General features: G+C 53.9%; 2 protein-coding genes across 14 annotated transcripts in view; one reads left to right on the top strand and one right to left on the bottom strand.

Moving 5' to 3' along the window:
• Positions 1–244: 244 nt before the first annotated feature.
• Positions 245–24,185, top strand: DYNC2I2 (dynein 2 intermediate chain 2). 4 transcript variants are annotated; one of them, XM_019816644.3, is made up of 10 exons: positions 245–445; positions 3,654–3,728; positions 12,200–12,448; positions 17,159–17,268; positions 17,784–17,941; positions 18,536–18,645; positions 19,149–19,316; positions 19,515–19,747; positions 20,088–20,187; positions 20,388–24,185. In XM_019816644.3, exons 1-10 carry the CDS (start codon positions 260–262, stop codon positions 20,535–20,537), a joined length of 1,539 nt encoding a protein of 512 aa, XP_019672203.2. In that variant the 5' UTR covers positions 245–259; the 3' UTR covers positions 20,538–24,185. The 4 variants fall into 4 exon arrangements, with proteins under 4 accessions (XP_019672203.2, XP_019672201.2, XP_003995996.3 ...); XM_019816642.3 differs by having other exon boundaries at positions 20,030–20,187; XM_006939526.4 differs by lacking the exons at positions 245–445; positions 3,654–3,728 and adding exons at positions 10,068–10,118; positions 10,888–10,919 and having other exon boundaries at positions 20,030–20,187.
• The window catches only part of SPTAN1 (spectrin alpha, non-erythrocytic 1), a 61,885-nt gene continuing 57,791 nt past the window's right edge, over positions 20,725–24,818 (bottom strand). For 5 of the 10 annotated variants that reach the window (XM_019816634.3, XM_019816632.2, XM_019816633.2 and 2 more), the window contains 7 exons: positions 24,059–24,121; positions 22,764–22,818; positions 22,165–22,361; positions 21,955–22,008; positions 21,728–21,874; positions 21,495–21,642; positions 20,725–21,190 (listed from right to left, as the gene is read on the bottom strand). In XM_019816634.3, the coding sequence (XP_019672193.2) occupies positions 21,065–21,190; positions 21,495–21,642; positions 21,728–21,874; positions 21,955–22,008; positions 22,165–22,361; positions 22,764–22,818; positions 24,059–24,121 (790 nt within the window). In that variant the 3' untranslated portion in view covers positions 20,725–21,064. The remainder of the gene's footprint in view (positions 21,191–21,494; positions 21,643–21,727; positions 21,875–21,954; positions 22,009–22,164; positions 22,362–22,763; positions 22,819–24,058; positions 24,122–24,818) is intronic. The other 5 variants (XM_019816637.3, XM_019816639.3, XM_019816638.3 and 2 more) reach the window with 1 other exon arrangement.

Below are 24,818 nucleotides of genomic sequence, written 5' to 3'. Positions count from 1 at the left end.
CGCACTTTCCTCCCGGGCCAGGGGTACCCGCACATGCTCAGGCGTGCCCCTCCTGGGGATGGAGTATCCAAAACTGGCCGGGTTTGTCACACACTGGCCAAAAAGAATAATTTATCTCGTTCTCTCAGGTCTCGGAGGTGGCTGTCTGACCCATTAAAAAATGGTGCCGACAGCCTCACCTCCCCAGGCTTCCGCTCTGGAGGCGCAGGGGCGAAGGTCATGTCGCAGTGCGCAGGCGCGACAGGGCGGCGCTATCTCCATGGCAACCCGCGCGCAGCCCGGGCCGTTCCGCCCGGCGGGAAGCGCGGGAGCTGAGGCGCTGGCGACAGGCGGGGCTGCGAGCGCCGGGGGGCCGGGGCGGCCGGGGCCGCTGCAGGACGAGACCCTGGGCGTGGCGTCTGTGCCCTCTCAGTGGAGGGGCGTCCAGGGCATCCGCCGGGAGACGGTGAGGGCGCGGGCCCGACTCGCGGCGACGCGGGAGGGAGGGCGAGGGTCCGTCCGCGCGCGGCCTCCGGGCCGGGTTCTGGGGTCCCCCCGTTTTATTTTTGTATTTTAACCCACGGAGGCCCGCCCTTGTGGCATTCCCGTGCCAGTCTCCCCCCAGACCCAACAACAGAAGGGGTTTTCCTTAAAAACATCTGAAGACCCCATGTTTTGAAGGATTTTGTGTGAACCGCAGTTTTCAGGCGTTTCAAGCGAACTTTCCTTTAAAAAGAAGAAGGAAGTGCATTTAAGGTCGAGACACGCCGGTTTGCCAGTGGTTTAATGAAAAGCACACAAAACGAGGCTTTTTAGAGGAGGCAGGGCTCCCGGGTGCCAGGTCTTCTCCGGAGGGGTCTTTGTGCGGACTTTGAGGGCCTGCTGTGTGCCAAGAGCCGTTGTGGCGCTGGGACCCGTCAGTGAATGAAGTCCCTCCTGGAGCTGACCTGGGGCCGTTTGCAGGGCAGCGACCGTAGGCAACTTACGCTGTTAAATTTGGTCGTGTGTCAGAGGGCGAGTAGCGCCATCATGGACAAAAGTAAAAGAAGGGTGCGGGATCAGAAGGACTGGTTTGGAGAGTGAGAGGGTGGGTGGGCCTCACCGAGAAGGCGACAGTTGAGCAAAGACCGGGAGGAGTGAGTGAGCCAAGTGGATACCTGAGGTAGAACCGCCAGACAGCGCAAACTGCAAGTGCAAAGGCCCTGGGGTTGGCGTCGGAGCAGATCTTGTGTTTTGAGGCGGTGGCAGAGCTGGGGAGGAATGAGAGAAGGGGGAGTGGTCCCAGTTGAGGTCAGAGAGGGTCAGGTAGTGCCTTGCAGATCACTGTAGGGATGTTGGCGTCCCCTCGGTGAAAATGGGTATTTTTGGTGGGGGGGCGTTGTAGGGTGCCGCACATTTAGCAGAAAAGGGAACCGAGGCTTAGCTTGCTGCGCAAGTGACCCCATCAGCAGACCTTAGGTCCTCCCCGACACTGGGGAGTTTTCCAATGAAGTCTAACTCTGGAAGACCGGTTTCTTGCCTCAGGCCAGTAGTGTGCCTGCGGGTCTCGAGCCTGGATTTGATCTACCTGGAAGGCACTCCCCACTTAACCAGGCTGCACAGAAATGGTGCTGGTGAAAAGCGAAGGGGGTATTTTAGTTGATCTCCATCCTTATCACACAGCTCTTGCTTGCTGAAGATTCAGGTTTTAGAAGACTTTAGGCTGGGAACCGCCGAATCCGTCTTTTTTTTTTTTTTTTTTTCCTTACAGAGAATGAAATTGAGGCAGGTTCATTTTCTTGTAACTATAGCTTTAAGCTGTAAGGTTCTAAGAACTAATTCTAACACTGGAGGTGTAAGCCCTCATCAGTGAGGGTGGTTCCCTTGAACTAGCATCCCCTGTCTTGCTGAAGCAGATTTTTTTTGTTAAGTTGTAAGAATTTTGCAAGGGTCAGAAGAAGGTAAACGGCTTTTTCCAAAATAGTTTTTCCTCTTTATAAAAGTTGTGTGTCCAAAATTTAGAAAAAATCTGGATATGCAAAAAAAAAAAAAAAAAAAAAGTGGAAATAAAAATCACCCCATTCCCCAGCCATTCGACTTGTACGTGCTTTGTCTGTTTTGCCCCATTTAAAAAAATTTCTTTAAATGTTTATTTATTTATTTATTTATTTATTATTATTTAAAAAAAATTTTTTTTTCAACGTTTTTATTTATTTTTGGGACAGAGAGAGACAGAGCATGAACGGGGGAGGGGCAGAGAGAGAGGGAGACGCAGAATCGGAAACAGGCTCCAGGTTCTGAGCCATCAACCCAGAGCCTGACGCGGGGCTCGAACTCACAGACCGCGAGATTGTGACCTGGCTGAAGTCGGACGCTTAACCGACTGTGCCACCCAGGCGCCCCTGTTTATTTACTTTTGAGGAGACAGAGCGTGAGCAGGGGAGGGGCAGAGAGACAGGGAGACACAGAATCCGAAGCAGGCTCCAGGCTCTGAGCCGTCAGCACAGAGCCCAATGCGGGGCTGGAACCCCTGGACCACGAGGTCATGACCTGATGTCGGATACTGAACAGACTGAGCCACCCAGGCGCCCCTGCCCCATTTTTAAAATAAAAACGGAATCACACTGTGCACAACATTTCATAGACCCAGTTTTTTCACTTAATACATCCTGAACAAATGTCCATGTTTAAAAAAAATTTTTTTTTGTAACTTCATTTTATTTAACCAGTCTCTTTTGAGGAGTTGTTAGGCAGTTTACATTTTTTTTTTTCTTATCAATAAGTCCTGTGATGAGTGTTTTAGCTAATTTTTAAATACAGTTTCTTAATTTTTTAAAAAGTTTTTTTGGAAAAGTTGGACAGCGGTTTTTGGCCCATGTAGTGGTGCAATATTGTAATGTACCTCCATGTTCCATTGATGGATTTTTTTTCTTTTTTAATTTTTTTAGTTTTTTATTTTTTTCAGATTTTATTTTTATTTTTTATTTTTTTAACTTTTTTTTAAATTTATTTTTGAGACAGAGAGAGACAGAGCATGAACGGGGGAGGGGCAGAGAGAGAGGGAGACAGAATCGGAAACAGGCTCCAGGCTCTGAGCCATCAGCCCAGAGCCCGACGCGGGGCTCGAACTCACGGACCGCGAGACCGTGACCGGAGCTGAAGTCGGACGCTTAACCGACTGAGCCACCCAGGCGCCCCTCAGATTTTATTTTTAAAGTAATCTTTACACCCAACATGGAGCTTGAACTCACGACCCCGCGATCAGGAGCCTCATGCTCTACGAACTGAGCCAGCTAGGTGCCCCCCCCTTTTTTTTTTTTAATATTAATGGTCTTTGGCCTGACCTGGCTTTTCTTGTCATATTCCAATCTGTTTACAGAGGGATAGGGTCCTGGACTTTGGTTCAAGACCGGGGTGCACACCCTCTTTAGGGCTTTGGGCCAGCCGCATGATCTCTTCCTCTGCAAAATGGGTCCGTGGTAGAATACTTCCTGAGGGGATGGATGGATCAACCAACGGAACCTGAGCCACCCAGGCACCCCCTTGTGAGGGGTTAAATGAGACTGTGGATAAGAAAACAGTTTGAAAGCCTAGGGCTGCTCGGATGGCAGAGGAGTGGCAGGGACCAGTCCAGCTGCCTGAGATAGAGGGTGCCTAATCATCCCTCCTTGCTCATCTGCGGTTTCTCAAACCAGATGGTTGACACTGGAATGTCCTGGAGACTCCTGAAAAATATGGATGTCTGGCTCCCAGCGGTTCTGGCTACATTGGTATGTGTTGTGACTTGGGAATCTGGTTTTATTAAAGCTCCCCAGGTCGTCCTGATAGGTAGCAAAATTTGAGACCCACCAATTGAATGCATCCTCCTTTCGAGCAGCAGCATTACCTTTCGGAAGCCAGCCCGATGTGGATCCTAGGAAAATGTGGGCTGTGTGCTTTTTTCATTTTTTAAAAATTGTGGTGGAGAGCCTGACTGGCTCAGTGGCTAGAGCATGTGACTTTTGATCTCGGGGTCGTGAGTTTGAGTTCCACGTTGGGTGTAGGGATTACTTAAAAAAAAAATTGTGGAAAGATGCATATAACAGAGGGGCGCCTGGCTGGCTCAATCGGTTGAGCAATTGATTCCGGCTCGGGTCATGATCTCACCGTCTGTGAGTTCGAGCCCCGCGTCGGGCTCTGGGCTGATGGCTCAGAGCCCGGAGCCTGCTTCGGATTCTGTGTCTCCCTCTCTCTCTGACCCTCCCCTGCTCGTGCTCTGTCTCTCTCTGTCTCAGAAATAAGTAAACATAAAAAAAATTTTTAAAAAAGATACATATAATAGAGGGGCGCCTGGCTGGCTCAGTCAGTTGAGCGTCCGACTTTGGCTCGGGTCATGATCTCGCGGTTGGTGGGTTTGAGCCCCGTGTCGGGCTGTGTGCTGATGGCTCAGAGCCTGGAGCCTGCTTCGGACTCTGTGTCTCCCCGTCTCTCTGACCCTCCCCCGCTCACACTCTGTCTCTGTATCAAAAAAAAATTTAAAAAAACATTTAAAAAATTTAAAAAAAAAGTTTGTTAAAAAAAAATTAAAAAATGGTGGGGGGGAGCCTGGGTGGCTCAGTCAGTTGAGCGTCCGACTTCGGCTCAGGTCATGATCTTGTGGTTTGTGGGTTCGAGCCCTGCATTCGGCTCTGTGCCCACGGCTCAGGGCCTGGAGTCTGCTTCCGATTCTGTGTCTCCCTCGCTCTCTGCCCCTCCCCCACTCATGCTCTGTCTCTCTCTGTCTCAGAAACACATAAACATAAAAAAACTTTTTTAAAAAGGTACATATAATAGAAATTTCCCTATTTTTTTTTAATTTTTTTTTTTTTAACGTTTATTTATTTTTGAGACAGGGAGAGACAGAGCATGAACAGGGGAGGGTCAGAGAGAGGGAGACACAGAATCTGAAACAGGCTCCAGGCTCTGAGCTGTCAGCACACAGCCCGACTCAGGGCTCGAACTCACAGACCGCGAGACCATGACCTGAGCCGAAGTCAGACGCCCAACCAACCAAGCCACCCAGGCGCCCCAGAAATTTCCCAATTTTTAAGTGTACAATTGAGTGTGTCAAGTACATTCACAATGTGGAACCATCACCGCTATCTGGTTCTGGAACTTTTCCATCCATGGAATGCATTTTGACATTCAGGTCTGTGTCTCTGGGACTGTGAGCTCCCAGAGGGCAGGGAGTGGGTCTTGTGTACTTTTGCACCTCCCGGAGGCGCCCGGGAAATGTGGGTTGAATAATCTTCTTGTGTGCTGACGTCCCACATAGCCTGCGACTCTCCTCCCCTGCTTGGAGTTCAACTAGCTGCCTGCCCACCGGCTCTTCCTTGTTCCCAGGCTGCCTCTTCGCCTTGGTGGCTTCTGTAGCCAATGTCACCCCCTGCTGGAGGGCGTTTGTTTTGAACCTGGGTCTGGCCTGTTACAGATTTTCAAGGAGAATTAAATCCGTGGTTCCCTACCTTTGGGTTTGCTACACAGTTTCCATACTAGATTTTTTTTCAAGGGGCATGAGAGCACACTGAAAGACCAAGACGACACCAAGGTAGTCGGCAGTAATTGCAGCTCCAAGGTTGTGTAGCCTAACGCATCTCCCAACTTCCATGGAAACGTCTGTGATTGTCCTCTTGGTCGGCTCTTGGCTCCACGCTCTTCTCTGAGTAGCTAGCTGTTTGTTGCCCCGATATACTAAGAGGCAAGTTCACATGAACCGGAGGTTGTTCCGTTACTCTACGTTCTCAGAGGCCTCTGGTGAGACAGTTGTCCCTGTATCCCACCACGAAACCCACTCAGCTGGAGGCGCCTGGGGGCTCAATCGGTTAAGCGTCCAACTTCGGCTCAGGTCACGGTCTCACAGTTCGTGAGTTTGAGCCCCGCATCGGGCTCTGTGCTGACGGCTCAGTCTGGAGCCTGCTTCTGATTCTCTGTCTCCCTCTCGCTCTGTCCCTCCCCTACTCACACTGTGTGTCTCTGTCTCTCTCAAAAGTAAATAAATTAAAAAAAAAAAAGGAAACCCACTCAGCTCAACTTCGCATCTAAGACATTCCTGTCTCACCTTGTCTGCTCATTAGCTGTGAATTGTGCCTCACACCTGGGTCAAACTGTGGTGCTCGCTCATGGGGTTTGCAGTGTGGGCCCAGAGACGCTGGCTCAGGCCGGAGTCCTCTCTGGCTCCCATCATACCTGTGTTCTCATCAGGTGTGTGTGCAGGACTTGATGGGGAAGGAGGTGGAAGCGGGAGAGGCCTTGGGGGTGACGGCCACCTGAGGACAAGGGAAATTCTGGGGAGGAGGATCAGAAGTGGGCCCGCTGGATGTGGCAAGGTGACAGCAACAGGCCACACGCACCCCACCTGCCCAGCAGCGTCCTTCAGGTGGCCTTAACAGCATCCCTCAGCCTCCGGGATGAACTATATCTCACCCCACCCTAGGTGAAGCTTCAGCTCCCAGAGCGACAGAGGTAGAAGTGGGGGGTGTGTGTGAGCATGGTCTGTGCTGTGGGGGTGGGGTGGGGGCAAGAGGTGATGGACCCTGGGCTGTGGCCCTGGGAAGCATACAGATGGGTGAGACCCACAGGTGGGGTCTGAGTAACAGCCCTCTGCACCTGCAGCCTCAGCATCATCCGGGGGCTTGTTCACAAAGCACACTCTCGGCCCCCCTGCTGGAGGAGGCAGCTTGTGTTTTAGCAAGCTTCTGAGGGATTGTGGGGCCTGCCCGTTGAGAAGTCAGGTCTAGAATGTCTTTGAGGTCCTTTTGCACTCGAGTCAGACGTGCTGGCCCAGGCTGGTTGATGAAATGAGATGCTGTGCTGCTTCTATTTGCTGGTAGTGGTTAGTACCCAAGGGACTGATGGGGGCTTGGCCTCCCTTTGCACATCATCTCAGACCTTCAAAGACGCATTCTCTCTGGATGGTGATGTTCCTCAGTCATAGGACACATCTTAAAAATCGGTGTGTTTCACAGATGGCCTGTGTATTTAATCTAGTTTTCCCCTGAAGAGCTATTATTAAACAATTGGAATGTTTTAAAATTTTTTTTTTCAACGTTTATTTATTTTTGGGACAGAGAGAGACAGAGCATGAACGGGGGAGGGGCAGAGAGAGAGGGAGACACAGAATCGGAAACAGGCTCCAGGCTGAGCCATCAGCCCAGAGCCTGACGCGGGGCTTGAACTCACGGACCGCGAGATCGTGACCTGGCTGAAGTCGGACGCTTAACCGACTGCGCCACCCAGGCGCCCCTGGAATGTTTTATAAACAATACATTGTAGAGTCGAGGAGATCTAGAATGTATAAAATTAAATAATCTCTGTACCCAGCATGGGGCTTGAACTCATGACCCCAAGATCAAGAGTCACATGCTCTACTGACTGAGCCAGTTTGGCGCCCCTAGAATGTATTTCTTTGTAAGAGTTTTATTTATTTATTTTGAGAGACGGAAAGAGAGAATCCTAAGCAGGCTCTGCACTGTCAGCCAGGCACCCCTAGAATGTGTGTATGTATGTATGTATATATGTATGTGTGTATTTATTTATTTATTTACTTATTTAAGTTTATTTATTTTGAGAGGTGAGAGGGAGACAGAGTCCCAAGCAGGCTCCATACTGTTAGAGTAGAGCCTCATGTGGGGCTTGATCCCACAAACTGTGAGATCATCACCTGACCTGAAATCAAGAGTCAGACACTTAACCGACTGAGCCACCCAGGTGCCCCTAGAATGTATATTTTTAGTAAGAAAGTGACTGTTCTACTCATGACTTTGAAGTACTCATGCCTCATAGTGACCCCCCCTGAATACATTTTTCTGGCTGGCTGGTTTCTGAATGACTGAATCACACATGAGCACAGTTAACCTGACATTGGTCAATCTCAGCCTGAACCTGAATGCAAAGCAGAGCCCAGTATTCTCTCAGCGCACCCCTCGGGGCCTGGGGTGGTGGCTGATCACCTGACCCAGTGGGGCCGTTTCCTCTGTCATCACCAGTGTTCCTGAAATTGATCGGCCAGTCCTAGATGCCAGCTAGAGACCTATTATTTCAGAAGTGAGGTGTTGAGGGGTATTGGCCTGGGAGTCAGGGAGCCTTCCTAGGGGTCAGTGTAGGACTCTGATAGCAAGTGACAGAAACCAGCCCAAACCAGCTCCTGTCAAGCACTTCTCTTCAGGATGCCGGATGTCTCCTGGGCCTGTGAAGGTGCAGCTGGTCCTGAGGAATCTAGGAAACTTTGGGGGTCCCCCACCTCTCAACTCTGATGTTACCATGTATCCCCCAAGGCCTGTCTCTGCTTGTCTCCTGGTTGTGGCCCTGGCTAATTGTTGGGGCCAACGTTTCCAGGTTTCAGTTCTAGGCATATGCCATCTTGTTAAATCTTTGTCTCTGTTGTGAATTTCCCTGAGAGAGCTTGATTGGCCCAGCCTAGGTTCGCGTCCACTTCTCATCTAGTCAGAAGCTACAGTCCTGGTATCGGGACACATTTGGTGGCTTGGGTAGGAGTCCTGACATTCTGGGTGTCTGCAGGCTCTCCTGGGGGCAGGAGAGCTGGGCTCCCACACTGGGTTCTGGTCCCTGAATCTCACTGCCTTCCTCTCTGCTGGAGGTCACTGGGACTTCAGACTCCAGAGCGTGGTGACTGGTGATCTTGGTTTGGGAATTGTTCTGTTTCCCTTGGCCACACCTCCCAGTGTAATTAAAGTCTGGTCCCAGTCCCTCCTGTAGTGCCTCTGCCTCTGAGGTGTGGGAGCCCAGCATCCTTAACACTCCTCTTCCTGACCTTGCTGAGGCCCAGGAAGCAAGGATCTCATTCTTCCCTGACTTCTTCTCTGATGTCTCAGAGGGCTTGTTATGGGAGCCTCAGTCTAGCCACACACTGCCTGGCACAGAAGGTACCAGTCTACACAGGGTATCCTTGGGCAAGCCCTTCCCTTCTGGAGGCTTTGGGGCTTCATCCCCAGATGGGATGGGATGTATGGGACGGATCAGGGTCGGGCCAGATAATCAGATCTTGAACTAGGGAAACTACTTAGTTGTCCCAGAGTGAAAAGAGAATAATGATAGTAGTTTCCTACGAATTCACAGAAAAAATTGTGGGTGCAGTGTGTCATTGGTTTTAAGTTTTTTTTTTCCTCTGAATTTTCCCTAGTGTTTTGACATTTGTCTTTTGTCTGAATAAGCAAGTAGCAAAGAAATATTTAAGAAAAATTTTTAATGTTTATTTATTTTTGAGAGAGAGACAGAGCACGAGTGGGGGAGGGGCAGAGAGCGAGAGGGAGACACAGAATCAGAAGCAGGCTCCAGGCTCCGAGCTGTCAGCACAGAGCCCGACGCGGGGCTCGAACCCACAAACTGTGAGATCATGACCTGAGCTGAAGTTGGACGCTCAACCGACTGAGCCACCCAGGCGCCCCAGCAAAGAAATATTAATGGAAGTAGATGGAAAGATAACAGCTTGCTATCTTGTGGACATTTTTGTCCTAGATTAAGTCATTGGGGTACCATTCTTTTAGAAACTTTTTGAGTTTATCTGATGTGATGAGTGTCCAGGATGTTAGACTGGGTGAGAACACCATGGCTGAGGGACAGTTTCGTGTCACAGGTCAGACTGCCTGAATTCAAGCCCTACTGTGATCACCTCTTTGCCGTGTGGTCTTGGGTGAATTACTTCTTTGTGCCTTAGTGTCCATGTTAGTAATGCAAAAATAGGAGTTTCTTCATAGGGTGGTTGTGAGGATGAATAAGATATGGGTAAAACTTTTGGGACAGTGCCTGAGTTAGCACTTAGTAACTAACACTCTCGCCATCATTGTGGCTTCTGGAAGTTTGATTTTCACCCAGTCTCTTAGAATTTTGGCTCAGGCTGTACACTTTCTTTACTTTTCTTTTTCTTTCTTTTTCTTTCTTTTTCTTTCTTTTTCTTTCTTTTTCTTTCTTTTTCTTTCTTTTTCTTTCTTCTTCTTTCTTCTTCTTCTTCTTCTTCTTCTTCTTCTTCTTCTTCTTCTTCTTCTATTTTATTTATTTTTGTGAGACAGAGAGTCAGAGCACGAGCAGAGGAGGCGCAGAGAGCGAGGGAGACACAGAATCCGAAGCAGGCTCCAGGCTCCGAGCTGTCAGCACAGAGCCCGACATGAGGCTCCAACCCATGAACCGTGAGATCATGACCTGAGCTGAAGTCAGATGTTTAACCAACTGAGCCACCCAGGCACCCCAAGCCTGTATGCTTTCTGATCCTCATGCCCATCCACGAATTCCTCAGTGTGCACACTCCCTTGGTGGACCCCTCCAGTGCTGTGGTTTCAAGTCATGTCTCTGTCGGATGTTCTCCAGAGCCTCACGCCTTGCAACCACTCTCGGGAATCCTCAACACCTCCATGTGGATGGGAGGCATCTCGGTCTAAACGAGGCCCAGGAGAACTGCTTCTGTGTTCTCTTTTCCCAGAATTTGCCATCACATTCCACTGGTTGTCAAACCTGTCCTCTGCTCCTCGCCTCTTCCCGAGCAGCCAAAAAGGCATGGCCCTGCTTACAACCCACTCAGGCCACACCTTGTGGCTCTCAGACACCTCCTGGCCTTGCCCTTGTGCTCGGGCCACCCTCCTTACCCACTGTGGCCAGGCACGCCACCTGCTGTCCAGTCTCTGAGCACGGAACGTTTTCTACTGTAAGGTTTTGCTCTGGCCTCCCCCTCCCATCTCTGTCCAGGACCCTCTCCTGCAGCTCTCCCCTTGTCCTTCACACCTCAGCTCAAGTGCCATTTCCCCAGAGACCTCCCTGGCTGTTCCCTTCTCTCCCACACATCTGCTGCACTTGGCACCATAGGTAGTTGGTGGGTATTTTCTTGTTCGTGTACCCCCAACCCCTGTGGAAGCTTCTCGGGCACAGGGATTTTGCTAATTTTGTTTTCTGCTGTATCCATAGTACCCAGACAGTGCCTGGCAAGTGGACACTCGGTAAATAATGTGTGTGTGTGTGTGTGTGTGTGTGTGTGTGTGTGTGGTGTAAAGGAAATAGATGTAAATAGTATATGTGTAATACATATAGTCTATGTGTGTATACAACATAATACATACAGTATAGTGGAGATAGATATCTAAAAATATATGTACATATATCTTGTCTAAATGGGCTTGTGTTGTGTGCCAAATACGTGCAAAGTGCTGGGTATAGAGATCAGACAGGGTTCTGATGCTGGAGGAACTCCATTTAATGGGAGGTGGATAAGAAAAGACAATTTAGTGGAATGTGATGGGGAGCGTGGCGACAGGTGTTTCATGTACTAGGAAGAGCTGCCCCTGTGTGGGGCCCGCTCCCTTCCTTTAGGCTTACTAGCACTGGCCTAGTGCACAGCCCTGCCCTCCCAAGCCCGAGCCAGGTGGGGGAGGTGCACAGGGGTTCCGGGCCTCGCCGTTGCCCTGCACGTTCAGGTGCCTGGTGAGGGGCTGTGTGAGCAGAGCCTCTTGCAGATGACGATCTGCTAGGCCCCCTCATTTGATAAATGATGGGTCCTGTTCATAAGAAAGGGAGGCTGGTAGTTCCTTCCCTGATCTGATGTCTATCCCTGTGGCCAGCTAAAGAGGGGACAAGGAATTGGAGACAGAGGTCAGGGTGGAGAAAAGAGGCAGCTGGGGAGAAGCCTGCCTTCTTTCTACCAACCAGCTCATCACAGACTCACCTGCTTCCTTTGATCACGGGGGCACCTTGGAAGGGGCCTGCGAAGGGAGGGAGATGCTGGTGGCCAGGTCTGCGATGCTTCCCTGTGCTGGCTGGGATGACCACTGCTGGCTGTAATATTACAGGATTCTTATTGCTGTCAGGATCTTCAAACGGGCACTCCTGGGAAAAAAAAAGAAAAGTGACACTCCAGCATCCCCTCCAAATGGTGTCCTAGTGTCACCGAAAGTCCTGGGTCAGGCTCTTACTGGATCATGTTGACCACCCCTGAACCACTCACTGTGGCCCAGTGCACATAGGAGGGTTGAGGGATCATCTTCACCCATAGCGCACAGATCGGGCTCCTCCTTTGAAAGATGGGCCAGTTACAAGAGCCAAGGGACAGACTGGGGCAGGCAGGATGACCAGAGGCCCGTTGGCCCGAGGGTAAGCAGCAGCGCGGGAGGGGTGCTGTTTAGTAGGGGGAACAGAGTGCCCAGGCAGGCGGTCACTAGCGACCTGGGTTGACTGGTCACCACTGACCGCTGACTGGTGACCACTGGGTTTTGATTTTCTGCAGAAAAGTTGCCAGACGGCGAGCATTGCCACTGCTGAAGCGTCTGTCCAGACCCGGAAGCATGCGGATGCTGAGGTGCAGACCGAGGTCCCTGCACCGGTCGGCGCTCGGACTGTGGCCCAGCACGACAGCCCCAGGCTTGCAGCCTTTCTTCGGAGGGTGGAGGCCATGGTTATTCGAGAGCTGAATAAGAACTGGCAGAGCCACGCTTTTGACGGCTTCGAGGTGAACTGGACAGAGCAGCAGCCAACGGTAGGGAACTGCAGCCTGGGACGCCCTCCTCCTCTGCCCCAGCTTGAGCCTCGCCCGCCCCCGTTTGAAGTCCTCTTAGGCCAGATGCTGTTAATAGCAATAATAGTAACTGCGTTCATGGAGGTCTTACTTTTTGCCAGGTGCTGAGCTGAGTTTTATGAGAGTAAGTCATCGAGCCTTCCCTGCTGTCAAGAAGTAGTTTGTGGTTACCTCCATTTACAGCTGGGGATGGGGAGGCTCCTGAGTTGAAACGATTTTTCTGGGATCACATGGAGCTAGTGAGCAGTAGAGGCAAGGCCTGAACGTGGGGAGTCTGACTCTGGACCAGACTTTGTCCACTGCTCGGCTGTCTCCCCTGACACCATGTGGTGAGGGCTCTCTGTGCCGTCTCATTCACTCCTCAGCACGGCGGCGTGAGGCGGTACTTGGATGATCTCTGTTTTATAGACAAGGCCCAGAGAGGCTAACTGACTTGTCCACGGTCACCCAGCTGTAACGGGCCAGGCTGGGATTTGAGCCCTGGTCTGTCTGGTTTCACTGCCATGCTCTAGTGACTTCAGTGTCTCCGAGGCTCAGCTCAGAGTGACCCTGTACACTTAGGTGTCCGGCCGCACAGGCAGGCTAGGCTTTGAGATGAATGGGGGGCTCTTGGCTTTTGCTCCGTGCTGGGCCTCAGCCTCCCCTGTGGACAGACTGCTCGCTCACGGCTGCGGCCCCCGACTGGGGAGCCTTGGAGTTCTGAGCCAGACTTTTTTTTTTTGTACAGTGCTTTCTTCCTGTAGAAACAGATGAGTAACTATGTATTCAGAGGTCATAGCCCTGTTCTAGCCCCTCCCCCTCCTCTGCCCTCTTCCCACCAAGCCACTGGAAGGCTTGGGAAAATCAGTTTGAGGGAAGTCCTCAAACTCACTCTGAAATGCAGTTGCCGAGGCCACACCTCAGTGGGCAGTCACTGACTCCTTATAAACCGGGCACAAGAAGGGCTCAGGGAAGAGGAAGAGCCTAGCATGTTGTCTCTCTTTGCCATTGCTCGTGCCCCCCGTCCCCACCGCCCCACCACCCAGTTTTACAGAGGTTAAGCTTTTGTTCTTTATTATTAGCACGTTCCCACATTTCTATGGATTAACTTGGTCCAAGTGTGTGTTACTTTCTCCCCCTTTAAAAAATACGTTTTTTTCCTTTAAAAAAATTTTTTAATGTTTATTTATATTTGAGAGAGCGAGAGAGAGACAGACCATGAGCAGGAGAGGGACAGAGAGAGATGGAGACCGAATCCAAAGCAGGCTCAAGGCCCCGAGCTGTCAGCACAGAGCCTGATGCGGGGCTCGAACTCACAAGCCGTGAGATCGTGACCTTAGCTGAACTCGGACCCTTATTAACAGATTCAGCCACCCAGGTGCCAAAATATCTGTTTTCTGACTACAGAGGCAGTGTATGTTCATTATAACAAGTCCAGGCAGTATAGAAATACAGAACATATACCATGTAGACAGTGGGAGGGGACACTTTGTTCCCACGCCCACACGCCTTTAGAGTCTTCTCTGTGTTACACTAACACAAGCATCATAACTAGTGTTGTCACTGAGAACATTTTAAACAAGTGGAAAGCACTGTATGTTTTCCTGATGACCTTCCTCACTTCGCGCTTTCCATGTCAGTTCCTACAAAGGTGCTGTAGGCGTCCCAGCGGCTACACTGGGTCCCACTGCACAGACACGTCGTCCTTTATCTGAGTCCCCTGTGGGTGGACACCCAGCTTCACTTCTAGAGAGGTATCCTCCAGAAACGGGAGGGTAGGCGGGAGATCAGTCTGCACCCTTTGAGTGGCAGCCTGGTGAGCTGGCCCTGGACAGCCCCGCGTGTTAGCGGTGTGCGAGCATTGGGCAGAGGAGGGCGTTAGCAGTTTGCTGCTATATCACATCGACAGCGAGTCTGTCCTCCCACTTCTTGTTTGGCATCAGTTCTTTGTTGATTCCCTCATGATGGAATTACTGTCTTGGGGTTTTTCTCTCTACTTCTGTCAATGTGTTGGCCTTGACATTTCATCATTGTCCCTGGCACTGCTGTAGTAGCTCTGGAAGGGCTGGGATGCTGCTCTTAACGAGAAACCATAATGTCAGAATTCTAAAATCAGTGGGACAACCTTGTGGAAAGCTTAGAAATTGGAGATAAGGAAGAGACCACCCAGGGTCTCCCATTGGAACCGCCGACCTCCTGGTTCTGTTGTTTCCTGCCTCTTGTTTCACACGTGTGTTGACAGCTGTGAGTCACTGTGGCCAGTCTTGGGGTCTTTTCTGGTCAGGAGCAAAGCCTGTTCTGTGTTGTCAGGTTGCTACGGAGACTTCACACTTGTCCTTTTGAAACACCTAATTAGAGCCTGGGTGGCTCAGTTGATTGAGCATCTGACTATTGATTTCTGTTGATCTCATGGTCATGAGATTGAGCCCCACATTAGGCTCTGCACTGAGCGTGGAGCCTGCTCGAGATTCTCTCTCTCCCTCTCCCTTTGTCCCTATTTTGCTTGCACACGCTCTCTCTCGAAAAAATAAAAATAAGTAAAAATAAAACACCACCTAATGTTTCATCCATACACTTTATATTTTTGAGCCGAGTTTATCCAGGTGTGTTCTTTGTGCAGGCAGTTCACCCATTGTGCCGGTCTGAGTCTTTTTTTTCTTTTTTCTTTTTTTAATGTTTATTTGAGGAGGGGGGGAGGAGAAAACAAGCAGGAAGGGAGGGGCAGAGAGAGAGGGAGGCAGAGGATCTGAAGCAGGCTCCGTGCTGACAGCAGAGATCCTGATGCGAGGCTCGAACTCACGAACTGTGAGGTCGTGACCTGAGCCGAAGTCAGACGCTTAACTGACTGAGCCACCCAGGCATGGCCATGCCGTTCTGAGTCTTGGCCAACACGTGTCCGCCACAGTGAAGGTGTAGACAAGTCCCTTGTCCCCCTGCTTCTCCCATGTTGTAGGTTTATCTTCAGATTTTAAAGTGCACTGGGTATAAGCAGTGGTTGCAGGTATACGTGGTGTTGTGACAAATAACTTAATGTCTGTGGTGCCTTTCTGATGTACACTTTAGTTGAACATGACGTAAAAAAGTGCACAAACCACAAGTGTCCAGGCCTGTGGCTTTCCAAAGTAAAACATTTCTGTGGAGCCAGAACCCAGATCAAGAAACCGAATGTGATCAGACCCCAAAGGTTTGTTTGTTTGTTTCCTTCCTTCCTTCCTTCCTTCCTTCCTTCCTTCCTTCCTTCCTTCCTTCTTTCTTTTCTTTCCTTTCCTTTCTTTTCCTTTCCTTTCCTTTCCTTTCCTTTCCTTTCCTTTCCTTTCCTTTCCTTTTCTTTTTTCTTTTCTTTTCTTTTCTTTTAATTTTTCCTAATGTTTATTTATCCTTGAGAGAGAGAGGGAGAGATACACAGCATGAGTAGGGGAAGGGCAGAGAGAGAGGGAGATGCAGAATCCAAAGCAGGCTCCAGGCTCCAATCTGTCAGCACAGAGCCTGGCGTGGGTCCGAACTCAACAAATTGCAAGATTATCACCTGAGCCGAAGTCAGATGCCCAACTGGCTGAGCCACCCAGGCACCCCGCCCCCCCCCCCCCCCCCCCCCCCCGCCAAAAGGTTTTCTTGAGTTCCCTCCACCTCCTACCACACTTGACAGCTTTTTTTTTTAATCTTTAAAAAATTTTTAAGCAATCTCTGTGCCCAGCGTGGAGCTTGAACTCACGACCCTGAGATCCAGAGTCACATGCTCCAGGGACAGAGCCAGCAGGGCGCCCCTGTAAACGTGTGTGCTCAGTTCTCTTGGGCGTGCACCTAGGGGCAGAATTGCTGGGTTGTGTGGTGCCTCTATGTTTTAGCTTTTGAAGACCCACCAGACTGTCTCCCCACCGTGGCCTTGCCGTTCTCCGTCCTTGCTAGCAGTGTGTGAGGGTTCCCGCCATACAGCTTTTTGCACGTTTTAGATTCTTTCCATCGGGTAGTTTCTTTATATGGAGTCATAAGGTCAAGGAGTACGCAGCTTTTCACAGACCTTTTGATCTGTGTGGCACATCCCCCCCCCAGAAACCTTGGGCTGATCGCTCACAGTGGCCAGCACTGCCAGCCTTTTCATTTGGTGTGCCAGGCTGCTATGGGCTGAGAGCGAAGCTGCCAGAGGTTTAAAAAAAAATTTTTTTTAATGTGGTAGAATATTCATAAAATTGTAACCATTAAAAAAATTGCTTTAATGTTTATTTGTTTTTGAGAGAGAGAGTGCAAGCCAGGGAGGGGCAGCCCAGAGCCCGACGTGGGGCTCAGACTCACGGACCGCGCGATCATGACCCGAGCTGAAGTCGGACGCTGAACCGACTGAGCCCCCCGGGCGCCCCAAACTGTAACCATTTCCAGGTGCATAGTCTAGTGGCACATACAGCACCATCCAGTTCCAGAAGCCAGAGCTTTTGAAACTGTGTACAGAACAGGGTCTTACTCTGAGCCAGAACCTGGCATCTGTCTCGGTTCGTAAGATCCTTTCTTCTGGGTTTCTGGAAGTATCCTATTTGGGGTGGTGTTGGGATGAAGGCTCTGCATTTCCCTCCAGGACCGGGCAGTGGACCTGGGTGGCTTTGGAGGTCCAAGCTTGTATGTAGTGTTTTTTAGGTGGCTACAAGGCCGCCTGTTGGGTGGCTCTGTGGCTCAGGGCTAGGGATGGTTTGTCTCTTGCAGGTCACGTGTCTGCACACCCTGGGCTACCCCCCAGCCCAGGGGCAGGGTCTGCATGTGACCAGTGTCTCCTGGAACACCACCGGCTCCGTGGTGGCCTGTGCCTATGGCCGGTGAGTGGCAGCAGGGGTGGCTGTGGGGCAATGGGAGGTCCTCAGACTCTGGCTTAAGCCTCTTTCTCCCTGTCTGTGTGCTGAAGGTTGGCCTGGAGCCTGGCCGTTCTGGGAGTCTTCTTACTCTCGAGGCTGCCTAGGCACCGGGTTGGCTGGGAAGAGCAGCAGAGGGAGGGGCTTAGAGCCCACAGTCCTGGTGCCCACCTGCCAGCATAGGGCAGTGCGCCCTGGGCCTGCCCCCTCTTCTCCGTGAGCCATTTCCTGATGGGCCACGGTTCCCCGACCCTGCTATCGTGTGGACCCATCTTGGTTCTCGGGAGCCCTTTTCTAGAGAAGGTCCTGCCACTGTGCTATGGAGGAACCTGTGCCACTACAGCACCCAGTACGGTCTGGGTGTGACGGGGACGCAGGCTGATCTGGGGGCGGTGGGTGGGTGGCGGGTCTGGTGCTAGGAGCAGGGCGGGGACGAGGTCCTGGCCTCGGGGCAGAGCCGGCTCAGGCATGTCCCTGTGCAGGTTGGACGACGGGGACTGGAGCACACTGAAGTCCTTCGTGTGTGCCTGGAACCTGGACAGGCGAGGCCTGAACCCCCAGCAGCCGTCAGCAGTGGTGGAGGTGCCCAGCGCCGTCATGTGCCTGGCCTTCCACCCCACGCAGCCGTCCCATGTCGCAGGTGAGCCGTCTTCTGCTCCCCACCCTGTGCAGGGTGCCCACAGGGGAGCTCTCCACTGGGCCCTCGGCCCCCAGGCACGGCTGGGGCAGGTCTGCTTGGGGAGCAGAGCCCTGGGCTCAGGTGAGGATGCCGTGCCAGTTGTGGAGCGTGGAGGAGGAGGATGGGGAGGAAAGCGGGGGGAGGAAGAAGGGGAGGGGGAGGAGGTGGTGGGGGCGTTGGCGGGTCCTCGCTGAGTCTTGATGGGGTGTGGGCCATGCAAGGGTGCAGCCTGGTCAGGACTCGAGGCAGGGCGACATGGGCACCCTCGGGGAGCCATGGGTGGTGACAGGAGCCACACGTGTTGGGAAAGGGGTTGTGCGGGAGGGCACAGCAGGGTGCCGGGCCTGGAGATCAGCCTGGCAGTGGGTGGGTGGGGGCACAGCAGGCCGGAGTGGGGGGAGGGCAGGACTTTTCCTCCCCCCGGGCGACTCTGGGGAGACTCTGGGGAAGCGGCTCTCCGTCCTTGCTCCCTGGGCGGGCGGGGCTGGTGCTGGGTTGGGGCACCGGGTTGTTGCGCGTGAGTCAGCTCTTGTCCGGGCGCGCTTGGTCCCGCAGGCGGGTTGTACAGTGGTGAGGTGCTGGTGTGGGACGTGAGCCATCCCGAGGACCCGCTGCTGTGGCGCACGGGCCTGACGGACGACACGCACACCGACCCTGTGTACCAGGTCAGAGCAGTGGGCCGCGGTGGGGGCGGGGAGGCACCTTCCCCTTCTCCCTGAGCTGAGTGCTGCTGTCGCTGGCCTGCTCCTTGAGGTGAAACGGAAGAGAGGGGGTCTGCTCACACAGCCACAGCAGGTCACCAAGGAGTTGGCAGTTAGGGACAGAGGCCTTCGGCATTCTTTGGCATTCTTAGCTCCCGGGGCAGAAGTCACACCCGCCCCCCTGCCACGCCCTGGCCCTGGGCCATTCCCAGCTCCCCCAACTTCCGAGTGGCCATGTGGGGCCCCCAGCTATCCTGGCGTCTCAGGGAGGGAGCTCGGAACCCTCGGGCCTGCCCCCAGGTGTGTGAGGCGGTTCCGGGCCTCCCCCAGAATTCCCCCTTTGGTTTTCCCGCAAGAGAAGGGGTAGTTGGGGGATGAGGGTGACCGCCGGTCTTGCTGGGAAATGGGGGCAGCCTGGGGAGCAAGCAGCTCTTTCTTGACCTTGGTCCCGTACCCTGTTGTCCCAGGTGCTTTGGCTACCTGAGCCCCGGCACAGCCACCGCTTCCAGGTGCTGAGTGTGGCCACGGACGGGAAAGTGCTGCTCTGGCAGGGGGGCGGGGCGGGCCAGCTGCAGCTCACGGAGGGCTTCGCCCTGGTCGTGCAGCAGCTCCCGAGGAACACCAAGCTAAAGAAGGTACGTGGGGCCCCAGCTGCCGCCCCCACCCACCCACCGTAGGACCCCTGCAAGTGGGCCTTGGGGGTGGCGGCAGGCGGCACGGGCAGCGGTGCTAGCAACTGAGGTCCCGTGGCTCCCGCTCGCGTGACCGGGCTCTTGTGGGACTCTGACCAGATTCCCTTGGCTCTGTCTGCCCTGCCATTCATTTCTCCACAGCCTCCCCGGGGGGAGACCGAGGTGGGTGCTACGGCGGTGGCTTTCTCCGGCTTTGACCCCAGCCTCTTTGTTCTGGGCACGGAAGGTGGCTTCCCGCTCAAGTGTTCCCTGGCAGCAGAAGAGGCCGCCCTCACGCGGATGCCTAGCTCTGTGCCCTTGCGGGCCCCGGCACGGTTCACCTTCTCTCCCCATGGTGGTCCCATCTACTCTGTGAGCTGTTCCCCCTTCCACAGGTAGAGGAGGCCACAGGGCACCTGGCACAGGGAGGGTGAGGAAGCCCCATAGAGCGGCCTACAGGGCTTGTGGTCTGGCCTGGGCCCAGGTCTTCGCTATTTGAGCCCTCCTACCCGGCGCTCGGGTGGTTGGCTCCCGGGGATTGGCCCTTCTCTCCCTAAGGGGATTTATAGTTTGGGGGTCCACGGGGACTTTTCAGGAACGTGACAGCCCAGGGGGAGTTGGGCAGGACACCCGGTGCTCATGCCCTTGCCTGGCTCTCTGCCCTTCATCCCGTCCAGGAATCTCTTCCTGAGTGCGGGGACCGACGGCCACATCCACCTGTACTCCATGTTGCAGGCCCAGCCCCTGGCCTCCCTGCAGCTGTCCCACAAGTACCTGTTTGCCGTGCGCTGGTCGCCAGTGCGCCCCTTGGTGTTTGCGGCTGCTTCCGGGGAAGGTAGGAAATAGGACGATAGGCTCAGATCCATTTAAGTGATACGGGCCCAGCACGTACTTGGAATTCTGAGCTGGGGAGAGGCAGCAGGTGGGGGAAGGAGGGCTAAACCAGGTGGACCTCTCTTGTGCCGTGAGTTTCTCTTCCTGGGTGCACAGGCCGCTGTTCTGGGCCTCTTGTCCCATGATTCTCTCTCCCTGCAGGTGATGTGCAGCTGTTTGATCTACGGAAAAGTTCCCAGAAACCCACAGTTTCAATCAAGCAAACCCAGGATGATAGCCCGGTCTACTGTCTTGAGTTTAATCGCCAGCAGACTCAGCTCCTGGCTGCCGGTGACGCCAAGGGCACTGTAAAGGTGTGGCAGCTGAGCACCGAGTTCACTGAACAAGGACCCCGGGAGGCAGAGGACCTGGAGCAGCTGGCAGCAGAGGTGGCCACCTGAGGACAACCGGGGTGGGGGTGGGGGTTGGGGGCAGGAGCAAGCTGCACCTGAGCTAGGCTCTGGAGTTCCAACAGAGGCTGAATGAAGACAACACGAGCTTCTGGGGGAGTCAAGTCATTTATTTGTCTTTCACATGAAAACAAAAGGGAGGGGAGAGAACAAGAGGGGATCTGGCCCGCCGCCGAGATTGCCGAGTCGGAATGGGGCAGCGGGCTTCACGAAGGGAATCTGGGTCCCCACGGCAACGGGGCAAATGCGACTTGACCGGAAGCGGTTTATCGAAGCACCATTTTCTACTAAGTCTTCTCCCAGGCTAAGCGGACTTAAGCTCACATTGGAAAGTAACACTGGAATATTTTAAGAGCACAGAGAGGAGGTGTCATGCAGCAAGGCAACGGCAGGGCGGGCAGCGTGGGCCGGGCGGAGCGAGGAGCGGGATCAGTTCACGAAGAGCGAGCGGGTGAACTCCACGTAGTCGAAGGCGGTGGGGAGTTCGCGGCCCTTGCCATCCACGTAGGGCTTCATGTGGGAGACGCAGTAGTCGGCTTGTTCCCGAGTCAGGTTCTGGAGGGGAAGGGACCACACCTGTCAGTCCAGTCTGCTGACACCCGGGGGAGGTGCGGACATCGGGAATGTCCCTGCCCAGAGACCACAGCCACTTCTAAGAGCCGCTTCAGACAGGTCTGGAGTGAGTTTCACTGGTAAATGGGGATAAAATGCCTGCACCCAGCAGAAGAGGGCTCAAAAGGGAGGTTTGTTAACTTAGACTCATTCTGACCCTGACCCTGACCCCGGGGCAAGCTCAGGCTTTACTTTCCAAAGGAAACCTCAACCCTTGTCCCCAGGGTAGGGAAGCAGAGCCCCAGACCTGGTATAGTTCCTCCTTGGTCACGTAAGGCTTTCCCTCGGAGCTCAGGGCCCGGAAGGCGCTCTCGATCTCCTCGCTGGATTTGACGTTCTCCGTCTCCCGGCTGATCATGAAAGCCATGTATTCTTGCAGGGAGACGTGGCCGTCCCTGGGGAGGAGCGAGTGCAGTGAGCAAGGGGGGCACAGGAGGAACCGAAGACCGAGCTGCCTCCAGCACCATCCCTATAGCTCACCTGTTCGGATCCACGGTGTCTAGGATTGCCTCGAACTCGGGGTCTGGCTCCCCTTCCTCCACCATGGGCAGGTCATAACCCAGGGAGCGCAGGCAGGACTTGAACTCCTGGTGGTTCAGCCGGCCCGACTTGTCTTTGTCAAAGTGTCTGTAGTACAAATGGAGGACTGCTCAGCACCCAGGCCCCGGTGCTGAGCCCGCCTGCCCGGCAGGGGAGGCCATACTCACTTAAACATCATGCTGAATTCTTTGAGGGCCTCCTCAGTCACTCCTGTTGTGTTCCTAAAAGAACAGAATGGAGTTAAGGACCGGACCTTCCACCCCATTTGGTAGGTGGCGCGTTCTGCTCCATCCCCATGAAATGGTGGGCGGGGGGACCTGCCGTCAGGTAGCTGACACCCCTGCCTCCTCCCTTGCTGCCAGGCCTGGCTCAGGTACCTGGCCTGGATCTGCTGCTCCAGGTTGTGCTGCATGCGCATGCCCAGCTGGTCGAGCTGGTCCCACTGCTGGGCCAGGCCCACGGTGCTGTGCTCCGTGTACTTGTTGTCCAGGATCAGGGCCTCCTCCATGGCTGCCCCCAGGTCCTCAATCTTCTTGAGCTGACTTCTCATGGCTCGAATCTCCTGGTGCTTGCGCTAGAGAGGGGGAGGCAAAGGTGCAGGGGACAGGGGCCCTCAGCTTGGCGTCCAGGCCCAGGGGCCTGCTCAGCAGCCCTCCTGGCCTGACGCCCACAGGGCCGTGCGGAATGGCAACGGCAGGATGGTGTGAAGTGGAATCCAACAGCCTCCGTTAAGGGAAGGACTTCAGCGTCGGTCACAAGCCAAGAAAACTACACACTGAGAACCAAAGGACTCTTTCAAGTAAGACACCCGGCGGCAACCCTCAAAGACAAATGACGGGGCTCGGGGCTGCTTTCTGCTAAGAGAAAAAGGGCACCTAACCGGCCTAGCTTCATGCCTGACTTGGAACCACATGGGCCTACTGGAGAAGGCTGCATAGAGGGTCTGAGCCTGGCCAGGAGCCGCAGGGGCACTTACTTTGGTAGCTTCCAGCTGGGATTCCAGGGTCCCCGATTCTTCCACCATGCAGGACCTAAACACAGAAGCACAGTGAAGCAGGAGGACCTGAATGGGAGCTTGAATTAACTATCCCCAGTTAACAGTACCTGCTATCTCGATTTTTTTCTTTTGGAATTTCTTTTAAGAACACGAAACGTGCTACTGGCAATCTTTTTCTAAGTGGCCCTGGGAGCCATGGAGGGCAGGTAGTATTTCTTCTGTTTCAGAGACTGCCAGCTGGTGCCCCAAGGTGTTGAGTCACCTGCCCAGGGCCAGCTGGTGGGCCAGGGCTAAGCCCCATCCATCCTGCTCCCAGGCTAGGACCCTTTCTCATGTGGCTCCTCAGGCCCAGCCAGGCTGTGACATGGCACCTGACCCAAGCTAGGCCCTCAAGGGGCACCTTAGGAACTGCGTCGAAATCCCCTCAGGAGATGACAGAGGGGCTGCAGGCCTGACAGCCTCTGCAGTCACTGGGGAGAAAGCCACTCTGTGCGACCCTGCCTCCTGCTACCCAGGAGACCTTCAGGAGGAGGAGGCTGACAAAAGGAGAGCCACCCCCTAGAAATCCCTGGGGCCTCTTGCAGGTTCCTGAGGAGGGGAGCCACATTCTAGGTGTGACAGCAGTGGAGGAGATGCAGAGGACCCCTCAGACACGAAGGCGGGGTGCTAAGAGATCATGACCAGATACGGGTTTTGAAAGGGATTCTAATTCTGCCCAAAGGGGAGAGGTGGCTGTGATCAGGCTCCGTGACACAGGGCCAGAGGCTTCCAGGGCCAAGTTCTGAACAGCAGGGAGCAGGGAGCCTCCATCTATCTGACATTACAGTGTGAGGTCACAGAAGGCCATCAGAGAACGAAGACAAGTTAGGGTTACGTGCGGGGACGAATCACACTGTGCGCATGTCCTTGGGGGGATTTTAGCCCAGCCTCCCCGGCACCCACGTGTGCCCCAACCTACCCTTTCAACACCCAGCGAGCCAGGCTTAGCTCTGAAATTTCCCCAAGTTCCTAGTGTTCGAGCAAGGCAAGGCACCAGGCTTCCTCCTACCCCAGCAGGTCAGACTCACAGTCACGCCATGTCCCCCAGAGAAAAGCAACACCCCCAGGACCCAGGGGCAGGAGGCTGGGTGCCGGTGCAGTGGGAGGAGGACAGACCCCTCCTTCCCAAGCGGCCGAGGGCGGTGGGTTAGTCAGAAAGCGGAGCCGCCTGGGGAAGTCAAGAGTGCATTGGTAAAACCACAGTGAGGTAAGAAGAGAAATAAGAGGAGAAAAACCTTCCAGACAGATCATCCCCAACTTCATACTGATAGACACGAATGACCCGACGATACGCTATGCTAGTCAAAGAAAAGAAACCAAATGAATACACCGAAGGCACGGGCAGGCAAGAGCAGACCGAGACAGACACGCGCCACAAGGCCCAAGCTGGCAGTGCACAGGCGGGGCAACCTGGCGCCCAGGCAGGGACCTGGTGGGGCTGCGCCGCCGGGGAGGACAGGCGGCCTCAGGGCAGCTTACACTGCGACCAAGCAAGACGGGACAGGGCTGGGGAGGAGCCACGTGGTAAGGGGAGCAACGGCACCCACGGAGACAAGACCAGATTGGCAGACACAGCCACAGGGCTAGGGAGGGGAGCGGATGTCAGGCGGCTAATCAACTCCAGCTAGAAGCTGCAACCCCTAAATCCTGACCCCCTCTGCCTCCAGCACGGGTAGCTGGGTCAGCTGGTACTGGACCTGTTTCTCCCATTACCATACTTACACACCCCAACTACCCGTCTGTAGAACCCCTGGAATGCTAGACTCAGCCACTGAGGTCCCCTCAACCCTGGCTTTACATGGGCCTGGGGGAGAATGCACAGGTGCTGGACCCAGGCAGAGGCTGAAGCCTCAAGGAGAGGCCCCTCCCAGTGCTGGGCGGGGCCGCCCTGCTTCTCCCAGGGCTCCTCCCAAGCCCCGCCTCTCCACCTCCGGGAACCCAGGCCTCCTCTGAAGGGGCAAATGATGCTATGCCCCTTCCCCTGGGAAAGCTGTG

Source organism: Felis catus, chromosome D4 (genome assembly GCF_018350175.1).
Source record: "Felis catus isolate Fca126 chromosome D4, F.catus_Fca126_mat1.0, whole genome shotgun sequence".
Classification (NCBI taxonomy): Eukaryota; Metazoa; Chordata; class Mammalia; order Carnivora; family Felidae; genus Felis; species Felis catus.
The sequence above is the reverse complement of the archived record's forward strand: the minus strand, read 5'-3'. Positions and strand labels throughout refer to the sequence as shown.